The sequence below is a fragment of the Oncorhynchus masou genome, chromosome 1, assembly GCF_036934945.1.
Source record: "Oncorhynchus masou masou isolate Uvic2021 chromosome 1, UVic_Omas_1.1, whole genome shotgun sequence".
In the NCBI taxonomy this organism is placed as follows: domain Eukaryota; kingdom Metazoa; phylum Chordata; class Actinopteri; order Salmoniformes; family Salmonidae; genus Oncorhynchus; species Oncorhynchus masou.
The window spans coordinates 41759665-41772282 of NC_088212.1; the positions used below are offsets into that span (position 1 = coordinate 41759665).

The 12618-nt window shown below is 42.3% G+C and overlaps 1 protein-coding gene across 2 annotated transcripts; it reads right to left on the bottom strand.

Annotated features, from left to right (window-relative positions):
- Window positions 1–1689: 1689 nt before the first annotated feature.
- Window positions 1690–10238, bottom strand: star (steroidogenic acute regulatory protein). 2 transcript variants are annotated; one of them, XM_064985124.1, is made up of 7 exons: window positions 10168–10238; window positions 5445–5552; window positions 5183–5313; window positions 4837–4995; window positions 4353–4537; window positions 4098–4191; window positions 1690–2560 (listed from the first exon to the last, which is right to left on the bottom strand). In XM_064985124.1, the coding sequence occupies exons 2-7, from the start codon at window positions 5533–5535 to the stop codon at window positions 2438–2440; spliced, it is 783 nt and encodes a 260-aa protein (XP_064841196.1). In that variant the 5' UTR covers window positions 5536–5552; window positions 10168–10238; the 3' UTR covers window positions 1690–2437. The 2 variants fall into 2 exon arrangements, with proteins under 2 accessions (XP_064841196.1, XP_064841117.1); XM_064985045.1 differs by lacking the exon at window positions 10168–10238 and adding an exon at window positions 5841–6214.
- Between the last annotated feature and the right edge of the window lie 2380 nt (window positions 10239–12618).

Sequence of the window (12618 nt, forward strand, 5' to 3'; positions counted from 1 at the left end):
GTGTTTACAGTTATCCAATGGTGGAGGGGTAGGAAAGCAGTTATTGGTAGGAAAGCAGTTATTCCTGGTGACTGGCTGTCCCTGGCTGTGGTCAGCTCGCAGGGCTCGGCATGGACATGTACTCTGAGAAATAACAGCTCTCTGACCAGATCCCCCTGGGCACACCACCTATGTAAACCTTTGACATCATTGTGGTCGAACATGTGTGGGCTGGGGTGACGTACAGTAGGTAGTTAGACTGGTGCTCTCCATCCCATCCAGCGTCAGGGTTGGCCTGCCTGGCGGCCACAGAGAAAGACTGGGGCATGAGGACCAAATTGCAGTCAAGGACATAGTTTATGTAATTTCAAAAGAGGGAATTGAACCATGGTTATCATCTTGGTCAAGTATTGTATTTGATATTCCGATTGTTTGTTTTGTCTATTTTGTTGGGGTACTTCACTTATCTTCACTTTACGGCTGTGTTTTGAGGTTATACATTCCCTTCCCCCTTTACCCTTAACATATGTTTGTGATAGTGTCTCTTCTTCTCTTCCCATGTATTAAGTATAGACCAAGGCCTTGGAGTGCCTTGAACACTTATTCTACTGTAAAGGATTTCATGCAAACTTCAATTATTATGCCTCAGAACACAGTTCCAATTCATGTATTTTTTCCATAACTGAAACCCACCCTCGTAACTATTCACAATCCTCAAATAATCTGTGTATGCAACAGCCAACGTTGTTGCTATGAGTTTAATTGCCTAAGGAATGTGTAGGTTAAAATGTTTACAATTTATACTTTAAACCGCTGCCAAGAATATACCAATGTTAGTTATGACAGTCACCACAGGAGGTTGGTGGCACCTTTATTGGGGAGTACGGGCAAGTGGTAATGGCTGGAGTGGAATTAGTGGAATGGTATGAAATACGGTACATTATTTTGTCAACCTTACTCTCAACGATTTTGATTTAGGCAAGTGCAGTATGCTGTGCTCTGACGTGTGCATCTGTAATCCTAGAAGACGCTGACTTCTATTAAAGAAAAAGCCTGTCTCTCTGACAAATATGACCCCCCTTTTTTCACCCCTGAAACCCATTTTCCTTCAGAGCGCACACCATATCCTAGAAAAGTACAGAACTTTCTGGAACAATTACAACTATAAATCATAGGAAAATGTTACAAGGACAATAACAGAGGGCAGACTTCCCCTTTGGCGTGAGTTGTGCTGTTGACTTCATCCCGGGGAATGTACTGCAGACCCAGGCCAAGGCTCACAGTGCTGCAGAGTCCTTCACACACATGTGAATGGTCAAACACCTGCTTGCCTTGGCAAACACAACAGCCAAATCCATTGAAGACAGGAAAATATTTTATGAACTAAACTTTGTGGTTAAAAAATACCGTTTTGAATTCCTCCCTTCAGTTGAAATGGAATATTTACGTAATGATTGTGAGGACTTGAGACGGTTCGCTTGAGTTTTTCTGTGATGTTCTTGTCATATTTGGTTGTATTAGGTTGAAGTGAGATGTGTTCAGATGTGTAATAATTTGGTATTTTTCATTTGCGCCGTATTAAATGATTTTATGACTGACGATAGTATTGGTCATGTTTGAGTGGTATGCCTAAAATGTTTTATTTGTAAGTGCTTTTCCACATTTTGTCAAGCGAGATAATAATAGAAGAATAATCCTTGTACATTTGAATGATGTTGAAATCATTTATTCACTTGGCAGTCATCCTAACCCAGTGTAATGCAATGACATTGTTCTACAATAAATATAATATTGAAATAAAAGTGCACATTTCACATTGAGAGTGCAATGGCAATGTAATTACCAGTGCCATGACTGGATAAAAAGTGACTTGGGTGGTTTTTGTGCCGTAGAGACACTATACAGACTTGTGGGAACGTGTATATGTTTTGAGAAGAAGGTGTGTGAAGGGGGCTCACAGGTTGCATCTAGTCTTAAGTATCCTCTCCTAGGGCTATGATTACACAGGCAGCCACATTCTGATCTTTCTTTTCACAAATTGGTCTTTTGACCAATCAGATCAGCTCTGAAAAATAGCTAATATGAAAAGATCTGATGTGATTGGTCAAAAGACCAATTAGAAGGGAACATTTCTGAATTGGCTGCCTGTGTAAACGTAGCCCTAGTCTCTCCCCTTCATCTGGACTGGTGTGTGAACAGGTTAGGTGTATAGGAGAGAAGGAAAGGACATGAGGAGAGTAAGCCACTTTATACTGTTAATGCATCCAGAGTTCAAAAGAAGAAGGTTTCACTCAATTGTACTGAAATTCTGTCCTAAGAACTCAAGAGAGTAGTTAGAATTTGATTCTCTTGGAGTGCCTTTGATGGAGAAAGTGGCAAAGATGACTGGGCGGAGCTGGCCATTTGGTGGCCTGCCATTGGTGTACACACTAATCGAAAGGTCAAAGGGCATGGTGTGTCAGCATGCTGGTGCCATCTCCATGGAAACACTGTTGTCAGCCATCCTTTGCCTCAGGTGGTTGGCAAAGTCCACCTGTGTCTGAGAGAGTACTTTGTTTATGATGGTCTTTGGGATCCAACCCTATGAGAGAACGAGACAGGAAGAGAGAACATGATAAGAAACAACAATTAAGTGTCCTCAATGCGACCATCATCAACCACAACCTTAGGCAGTGATCATTAGCATCTGATTATAACAACACAGGTGTGTCACATTTAACATAAATCCCTAATTATGATTAAAGGCCAAACAATATATATGGGTCCATTAGGATCTTCTGATCTTCTTGACCCTAACCAGTCAGGTCCCTCAACCCAGACAGCTCTCCTCTGTGTCACGGAGGCTCTCCACACTGCCAAAGCTTTCTCTCTCTCCTCTGTTCTCACCATCCTAGATTATCAGTTGCCTTCAACACCGTGAACCATCAGATCCTTCCTCTCCACCCTCTCAGGGCTGGTCGTCTCTGCGAGTTCTAATATTGCATCCTACCTGACAGGCCTCTCCTACCAGGTGACGTGGAGAGGATCTGTGTCTGTGTCACTACTGGTGTCCCCCAGGGCTCGGTTCTAGGACCTCTTCTCTCTATACGCCAAGTCACTAGGCTACGTCATATCCTCACATGTACTCTACTGTCATTGCTATGCGGATGACACTTATCTACTTTTCTCCTTCCCCCCTTCTGAAACCCAGATGGCGACACACATCACTGCATGCCTGGCAGATATCTCAACTTCAACGTCGGCCCACCAATATCTCAACGTCGGCCCACCACCTCAAGCTCAACCTCGACAAGACGGAACTGCGCTTCCTCCCAGGGAAGGCCTGTCCGCTCAAAGACCTCTCTATCAGAGTTGACCACTCCACAGTGTTGCCCTCCCAGAGTGCAAAGAACCTTAGTGTGACCCTGGACAATACCCTGTCATTCTCTGCAAATATCAAAGTAGTGAACCGCTCCTGCAGGTGCATACTCTTAAACATCCGTAGAGTACGACCCTACCTCACACAGGAAGTTGCGGAGGTCATAATCCAGGCACGTGTCCTCTCCCCTCTGGACTACTGCAACTCGCTGTTGCCTGGGCTCCCCGCTTGTGCCATCAAACCCCTGCAACTTCTCCAGAACACTGCAGCCTGCCTGGTTTTCAACCATCCCAAGTTTTCCCATGTCACCACGCCTCTCCTCACACTCCACTAGCTTCCAGTCGAAGCTTGCATCCACTACCAGACCATGGTGCTTACCTACAGAACTGCAAGAGGAACTACCCTTCCCTACCTTCAGGATATGCTTAAACCCTACACCACAACCCGAGGACTCCGTTCTGCCACCTCAGGCCTCTTGGCACTCCCACCCCTACGGCTGCCCCCCCCCCCCCCACCCCACCCCCCACCCCTCCTAGCACTTGCACTCTACTCTACATTATTGATTAAAAATGGACTTTCTATGGCTATCTTAAGATGAATGCACTAACTGTAAGTCACTCTGGATAAGAGCATCTGCTAAATTACTAAAATGTCAAATGTCAAATTATGAAAATGCTTTTTGCAGAGGGTGTCAAACCAGATAGCTACAGTTGTATCTGTCTGACCCTAGTGATAAGATGCAGGTTAATGGCCTCCATACCTTTAAATCTATGCTTAACAGCCATGTGAACTTGGTCTTGTTGGGGTCATCGGCACTGGGCCGCATCACTATACATGTTGGTCCGTTCTCTGCCCTGAAAAAGTCAACAATAGTGTGTAGAACACTTATGTTAGCATATGTTGGAATCTAACACAATATTCAAATAATTGTTTTATATGGTGTATTGTTAATGACTTATAGCCTCCATCCATCCATCCATCTTTCCATCCATGCCTTGGGTCTAAATTAGCCTACCTAACAACTCCCCTCTGTTCGGGCATGGTGGGGTGCTGAGTGGACATGCCGGCAAGGAAGCACGTGGACCCCCGGCGCTTGGCACAGCGAACACTAACGAAGTCCCGCGGCCCCACCACGTTGCCAGGAGTGGGTCCCGACACCTCGTGGGTCACCATGGTCTCCTGACCTATCTTCTGGAGGATCTAAAGGGGGGAGGAGAGGAAGAAAATGGGAGGAAGGTAGAGAGAGAGATAGAGAGAAAAGGAGAGGAGAGAGTCAAAAACCTCTGTATATTCCTCAATGCGAGAATGTACATTGGGACTCTTACGTTGAACAAAACAACCGAGAGTAGAAGACTTCTAGTCAATCCATGCAATCTGTGTACACATGAGCAAATTCCTCTTAATGTTTTGTATTGTTGTTGCGTTATATATGCGATTTAGCAGAACCTTTTTATCCAAAGCGACTTACAGTGCCTTGTTTATAAAGTTGATTGTCCCACCTTGACCTCTTTGACGTTAGGGTTCCAGTCTCCCATCTGCTCCATGTTGCCCACCAGCTCCATATAGAGGTTATCAGAGCGCTGGTCCAACAGCACCTCCAGCTTAAACACCTTCCCCACGTCAGGTAACACCTTACTCAGCACCTTGTCTCCATTCGCCTGGGATCATGGGACCAGATAATTCAAACTCATAGAACTGCAAGGATAAACAACAACCTTAAACAACAACCTTTTATATTGCAATTCCAAAAAAGATAAACGTCTGTAATTACTACGTTGAATAGGTGAAGAAGGGAATTTCCGTGTCTCAGCCCTCCTGTCTTTGGCACTATATCTCTATACTCACAGCAATGATCTCAGTGGTCCATCCATCCTGATCGCCGAGGATGCTGATAGACTTCTGCAGCGCCTCCTCTCCCTGCTTCACATATGACACCTCCGCCTCATTGTAGCCCTGCTCCTCCTCAATCCGCGAGCCTGGAGCACAGCACAGACAGAAAACGACATTATAAATATAGTTTGAGTAGACTTTCCTTTTTTGGGTATTTGTGAATGAAAGAAAGAAAAACAAGTAAGAAGTGTATTCTGAGTGGAGGGTGTGGACTTACTGAGCAGTGAGCTCCTGCGGCGGACATGGCTGATCCAGCTGCTAGGGTTGGGGCCTGCTAGCATGTTCAACTCATGGTGAATGGCCACCATCGCATTCTTCCTCAAACCTGGGACAAGGAGAATGGGAGAAAAAGTAGATAAGAACAGTGTTATAAAAAGCAGTAGAGGAATCTACATTAGATGAAATTGTTAGTACAAAAGTCAGTACAATTTGAAAATCTTTAGTGCCATAATTTAAAAAATATATTATTGTTAAACCAAATTACAAAATACATTGTTTTGTTAGCTAACATTCCACAACTGAAAATTACAGTTTCAGACCATGCCATGGCCACAGGCTATGAAACAAGGCTATGAAACACTAGAGAATCATTCACAAACTGTCTCTCACTAACCTGTCATGTTCCTCATATGTCTGTAGGAGATGCCAGCGCATAGTTTGAAAGTTGCAGGCAACATTTTGTATCAATTTAGTGTTTCGTTTCTGAGTGAAATAGATATTGCTAAAATATAAAAGATATAAAAGAGAGGACCCGTTTAGATTGTCGATTTTGTTCTTGGTGTCTCAAAGAGAGAAATAGAGAATCCTAGAACTGTAAAACAAAGAGGACCAGTCTGGTTGTGTTGTCGAGAGGATTTTAGATTCTGTTTGTGGGAGTTGCAGTATGTGTGTCTATATAAGCATGGAGCAAGGCCGTGATGCTGTCACCTCGGAGATAAACACACACATCATCCCGCCATTCTAATGACCCTGTGGCCAAGGATACCTCTTGGACAAGCTGAGAATGTCTCCAGGCTCTAATAAACATTGTGTCAGATAACATCCAGTGCTCCGGCACACTGCACCACACACACACACACACACACACACACACACACACACACACACACACACACACACACACACACACACACACACACACACACACACACACACACACACACACCAGTCGGTGGAGAAGGACCAGTAACAGTCACATCCGCTCACAATCCCAAGGTCCCTCACCGCCAAATCACCAGAATGCATGAAATAAACAGTTTCTACTGGATGTTTGCTGGACAGAATATTCTGGCAACAGTATGTGTTGAAACCACCTTTATGGTGAGTATGATCCCATCTCTAACAATATGATATGATCTAAACAGAGCATGGTGCTCTGACACTAAGATATATTGGACATCTTTAGCTTGGCAGAAGTTGACTCTGTCCTCATACAGTGCATGGGCAATTCCACCGATTATGTGCCTTTTGAGAAGTGTAACTTGGTTGTATAAAAAGACTTTGTATATATACACAGTACCAGTCAAGTTTGGACACACCTAGTCATTCAAGGGGTATTCTTTATTTTTACTATTTTCCACATTGTAGAATAATAGTGAGGCCGTCAAACCAATGAAGTACACATGTGGAATCATGTATTAACCAAAAAGTAACCCTTTGCCTTGAAGACAGCTTTGCACACTCTTGGTATTCCCTCACGCATTTCAATTAACAGGTGTGCATTGTTAAAAGTTAATTTGTGGAATTTCTTTCCTTCTTAATGCGTTTGAGCCAATCAGTTGTGTTGTGACAAGGTAGGGGTGATATACAGCAGATACCCCTATTTGGCAAAATACCAAGTCCATATAATGGCAAGAACAGTTCAAATAAACAAAGAGAAATGACAGTCCATCATTACTTTAAGACATGTCAGTCAATCCAGAAAACTTCAAGAACTTTTAAAATTTCTTCAAGTAGTCGCAAAAGCCATCAAGCGCTACGATGAAACTGGCTCTCATGAGGACCGCCACAGGAAAGGAAGACCCAGAGTTACCTCTGCTGCAGAGGATATGTTCATTAGAGTTACCAGCCTCCGGAATTGCAGCCTAAATAAATGCTTCACTGAGTTCAAGTAACGCAAACATCTCAACATCAACTGTTCAGAGGAGATTGCGTGAATCAGGCCTTCGTGGTCAAAATGCTGCAAAGAAACCACTACCAAAGGACATCAATAAAAATAGAGACTTGCTTGGGCCAAGAAACATGAGAAATGTACATTACACCAGAGGAAATCTGTCCTTTTGTCACAATCGTCGAATTGAGTAGACCAAAGCGCAGGGTGGTGTTGAATGCATGATTTTAATGAAAGACGAAAAAACCACGAAAAATACTAACTAACTAACTCTGCTATCAAACCACTGTGCTAACGTGCAACATAACATAAACAATAATCCACCAACCACAATACAAAACAGGCTACGTAAATATGGTTCCCAATCAGAGACAACGACAAACACCTGCCACTGATTGAGAACCATATCAGGACAAAACACATAGAAATAGACAAACTAGACATACAATATAGAATGCCCACTCATATCACACCCTGACCAAACAAACATAGAAACAAACAACGCAAATCATGGTCAGAGTATGACACCTTTGGTCTGATGTGTCCAAATTTGAGATTTTTGGTTCCAAACGCCGTGTTTTTGTGAGACGCAGGGTAGGTGAACTGATGATCTCTGCATGTGTGGTTCCCACCAGGAAGCATGGAGGAGAAGGTGTGAGGATGTGGGGGGTGCTTTGCTGGTGACATTGTCAGTGAATTATTTAGAATTCAAGGCACACTTAACCAGAATGGCTACCACAGCATTCTACAGTGATACGCCATCCCATCTGGTTTGGGCTTAGTGGGACTATCATTTGTTTTTCAACAGGACAATGACCCAACACACCACCAGGCTTTGTAAGGGCTATTTGACCAAGAAGGAGAGTGATGGAGTGCTGCATCAGATGACCTTACCTTCACATTCACCCGACCTCAACCCAATTGAGATGATTTGGGATAAATTGGACCGCAGATGGAAGGAAACGCAGCCAACAAGTGCTCAGCATATGTGGGAACTCCTTCAAGACTAGTGGAAAAGCATTCCAGATGAAGCTGGTTGAGAGAATGCCAAGAGTGTGCAAAGCTGTCAAAGGGTGGCCACTTTGAAGAATCTAAAATCTAAAATAGATTATGAATTTGTTTAACACTTTTTTTTGTTTACTACATGATTCCATATACCGGTACATGTTATTTCATAGGTTTGATGTCATCACTATTATTCTACAATGCAGAAAATAGTACAAATAAAGTAAAACCCTTGAATGAGTAGGTGTGTCCAAACTTTTGACTGGTACTGTACATTCATCAAAATGAAATGATACTGTCAAAATTGCAAATACATTAATCAAAAGAACACGACTGTCTGCAAAAATATTAACACAAACATACTTATCTATTGAGTCTAAGCTGACAAAATCACTGTCTGTCTTTTAAGAAATCCCAGTAGATCAATATATTTTATTCGCAGTCACCAAATTACTATCAAATTGTGCAGAATTTTTAACTATTACTCTATTACTCTATGCATATTTTACTTTAAAAAATGTCATACACATCAAATCCAATATTGTTCCTTTTTTTTAAAGAAAACGGAAAATAAGCACATTGTGTGCTAAATTAATTCACTGGTATCATCACAATTCAATTCCGTGTATTCAATACACAGGCTGGTCTGCTAATAGGTTCGTAGTTTTCCATCGGCAAGTAGAAACACAATTCCCAATAGAAATAAGCAAAGATGAACAGAGTGGAGGAACACAACTGATATGAATTTATAGGTCTCAGTCCACACCAAAGCAAAGCTCTGTAATTGAAGGTCAAAATGTTGGAGATGATGACTTAAAAGTAACTCAAGTTAAGTAGACGTAAATTCACTTCATTCTCTGCATCTCTGTCAGTCCGCAATGTTGTAAGAAATCATAAAATTGTCATGGTCTCGTTAACTTAGATCTGAACTTATATTGTAAACAGTGAACACCTTTGCAACCTTTCCTCTTCATGTGTTGATATTCTGTGAACAAAACACTTTACAATAAATGTTGTATTCATTGATGACAATTGTATTTCAAGTTTTGCAAAAGTGGGTCTAAGATATGCATTCCAGGTACAAAAGCAAGACAATTCTGCAGATTGTATTTAAGTATTTGATCATTGTTGTTAGGAACATTTAACCACAGTTCCAAAAATAAAATACACAATTGAGAAAAACTGTAATAAAATACATGTTTTCCCATCTCAAGAGGTTAAATAAATAGAAATACTATAGTAAGTGCCTATTAACTACCAAATAAAGTAACAGGGTTGACCGTAACAGGGTTGATTACTTCATCTTGAATCATCCATAAACCTTGGAATGGGAGCTTGTTGTGTGCAACAGGGAGGGGCAATTGAACGTTAAATCATTTCTAGCCTGTCTAGCTATGGGTCGCAGGGTTGACTTACTTGACCTGCTCAGTTTTCCACCACAAAACACCCAAAAATTGCCAAAAAGAGTAGAACCAGTTCACCTGCATTTACAATTTGATTTGACTTTTAGATGTTCAATATTTATTTTGAAGGGGGAAAAAAAGTAATAGTTTCACCAGCGAGAGTTCAGTTCAGCGAGAGTTCAGTAATTAAAATGAGGGACAGGGTTTTTTCCCGCCTCAAAATGATTCACTAATTACATTAAATAAATAATCATCTACAGAAATGACTTTCTCAAAGCAACAAAATAATTAAGACTTTATAATGATGAATGTTGGGGTTGAGGGACATGTCAAAATTCGGAATTATGGCACCTAAGCACATGTCCCACGGGCAAACTCATGTAAAGTGCAAAACTGACCTGAAAATGTGCCCTATAGCCTACCGGATATGCTGCAGTGTAGCGTATCTCACAATGCAAATGTACAAATAATTCCAGTATCATGGTACAAAACGGACCAGCCAAATGTCCATGTCTGTGGGGTTGTGTAACCCTCTGGAAGGCGTCCATCCTTTTACTGTAGCTGTGACTGTGGGTTGCTAAACCACTGACTGTTGCTTGTGGTAACAAACTATTACTCAAGGAGTCTTACATGCTTTTTTAGCCTTGCTTTCTGAGTCCAACCAAAACCCAAATTATCTTGTGAAAATATTGCTCCAATGACTTGCGTGTCAACCTAGGCAGAGAATGTCAACATTGTTCAAGACCATTGCAACAGCATTCATATCACTAGAGCATAAGAGAACAAGCCATCTGAACTGAAAAGTCAATAAAAAGTGTCATGGAAAAAAGAGAACAGATCATAAATCATGAGTGACCTTAACCTGAAACCCCTTGTCCCTCTGGCTGCATTGATTTATATCTTGGGCCTTAAGGCCTTATCATGGCTGAGTTCTGAAATAAAAAATGGAACACAGAACTCAAGGTTACTTTTGTAACCCGGTTCTGTGATAACATGAGTGAGACGTATCACATCATAGGAAATTGTCTTAGTGCATTTCATTACAGGAAGTAACCAATCACACAGCATCTGTCAGAGACAGACAGGTCAAGTGTCGAAAAAGGTGGGCCCCTCCCCATAAGGTGCCACTCGCCTGCCCACCGGTCATTCTCAAGCATGTCTCTCTTCCTTGCGCTCTGCTTCATGGAGGGACAAGTGGTGAGATATCTCACTCATATTATCAGAGAACCAGGGTTACGAAAGTAACCTTGAGTTCTCTTGAAAATACTTGTTTTGATGTATCACATATGGGATATGGCCAACTACCATATCGCAGACATGCTCTCCGAAGTCAAGGTAGTCTTCAAACCGTACCATCTCTCAGAGGCTCTGACACTGAGGACAGTATGCACCAACAAAGGTGCAGTGACATCGTCGGTAAAATCCTCATAAAATGTATGAGGTCAACATGCCACATCACAAATCTCCTATGAAGAGATGCCTTTGAACAGTGCCCATGAGGTAGCCAATGCACTAGAGATGCACTTCTTCAACTAGAAAATTGTCACTGACCTTAGGCATGAAGGCAGGGTTAGATAATAACATACAGTGGGGCAAAAAAGTATTTAGTCAGCCGCCAATTGTGCAAGTTCTCCCACTTAAAAATATGAGAGAGGCCTGTAATTTTCATCATAGGCACACTTCAACTATGACAGACAAAATGAGAAAAAAAATCCAGAAAATCACATTGTAGGATTTTTAATGAATTTATTTGCAAATTATGGTGGAAAATAAGTATTTGGTCAATGACAAAAGTTTATCTCAATACTTTGTTATATACCCTTTGTTGGCAATGACAGAGGTCAAACGTTTTCTGTAAGTCTTCACAAGGTTTTCACACACTGTTGCTGGTATTTTGGCCCATTCCTCCATGCAGATCTCCTCTAGAGCAGTGATGTTTTGGGGCAGTTGCTGGGCAACACGGACTTTCAACTCCCTCCAAAGATTTTCTATGGTGTTGAGATCTGGAGACTGGCTAGGCCACTCCAGGACCTTGAAATGCTACTTACGAAGCCACTCCTTCGTTGCCCGGGCGGTGTGTTTGGGAGCATTGTCATGCTGAAAGACCCAGCCACGTTTCATCTTCAATGCCCTTGCTGATGGAAGGATTACACGGATCAGTCGTCCTGGTCCCTTTACAGAAAAACAGCCCCAATGCATGATGTTTCCACCCCCATGCTTCACAGTAGGTATGGTGTTCTTTGGATGCAACTCAGCATTCTTTGTCCTCCAAACACGACGAGTTGAGTTTTTACCAAAATATTTTGGTTTCATCTGACCATATGACATTCTCCCAATCTTCTTCTGGATCATCCAAATGCTCTCTAGCAAACTTCAGACGGGCCTGGACATGTACTGGCTTAAGCAGGGGGACACGTCTGGCACTGCAGGATTTGAGTCCCTGGCGGCGTAGTGTGTTACTGATGGTAGGCTTTGTTACTTTGGTCCCAGCTCTTTGCATGTCATTCACTAGGTCCCCCCGTGTGGTTCTGGGATTTTTGCTCACCGTTATTGTGATCATTTTGACCCCACGGGGTGAGATCTTGTGTGGAGCCCCAGATCGAGGGAGATTATCAGTGGTCTTGTATGTCTTCCATTTCCTAATAATTGCTCCCACAGTTGATTTCTTCAAACCAAGCTGCTTACCTATTGCAGATTCAGTCTTCCCAGCCTGGTGCAGGTCTACAATTTTGTTTCTGGTGTCCTTTGACAGCTCTTTGGTCTTGGGCATAGTGGAGTTTGGAGTGTGACTGTTTGAGGTTGTGGACAGGTGTCTTTTATACTGATAACAAGTTCAACAGGTGCCATTAATACAGGTAACGAGTGGAGGACAG

Excerpts from the sequence above, each read along its gene's own strand:
- star (XM_064985045.1), bottom strand. The coding sequence starts at position 5,904 with ATGTTGCCTGCAACTTTCAAACTATGCGCTGGCATCTCCTACAGACAT. Across the intron at positions 5,553-5,840 it reads ACATATGAGGAACATGACAG|GTTTGAGGAAGAATGCGATG; the intron begins GTTAGTGAGAGA and ends TCCTTGTCCCAG. Across the intron at positions 2,561-4,097 it reads TGTTAAGCATAGATTTAAAG|GGTTGGATCCCAAAGACCAT; the intron begins GTATGGAGGCCA and ends GTTCTCTCATAG.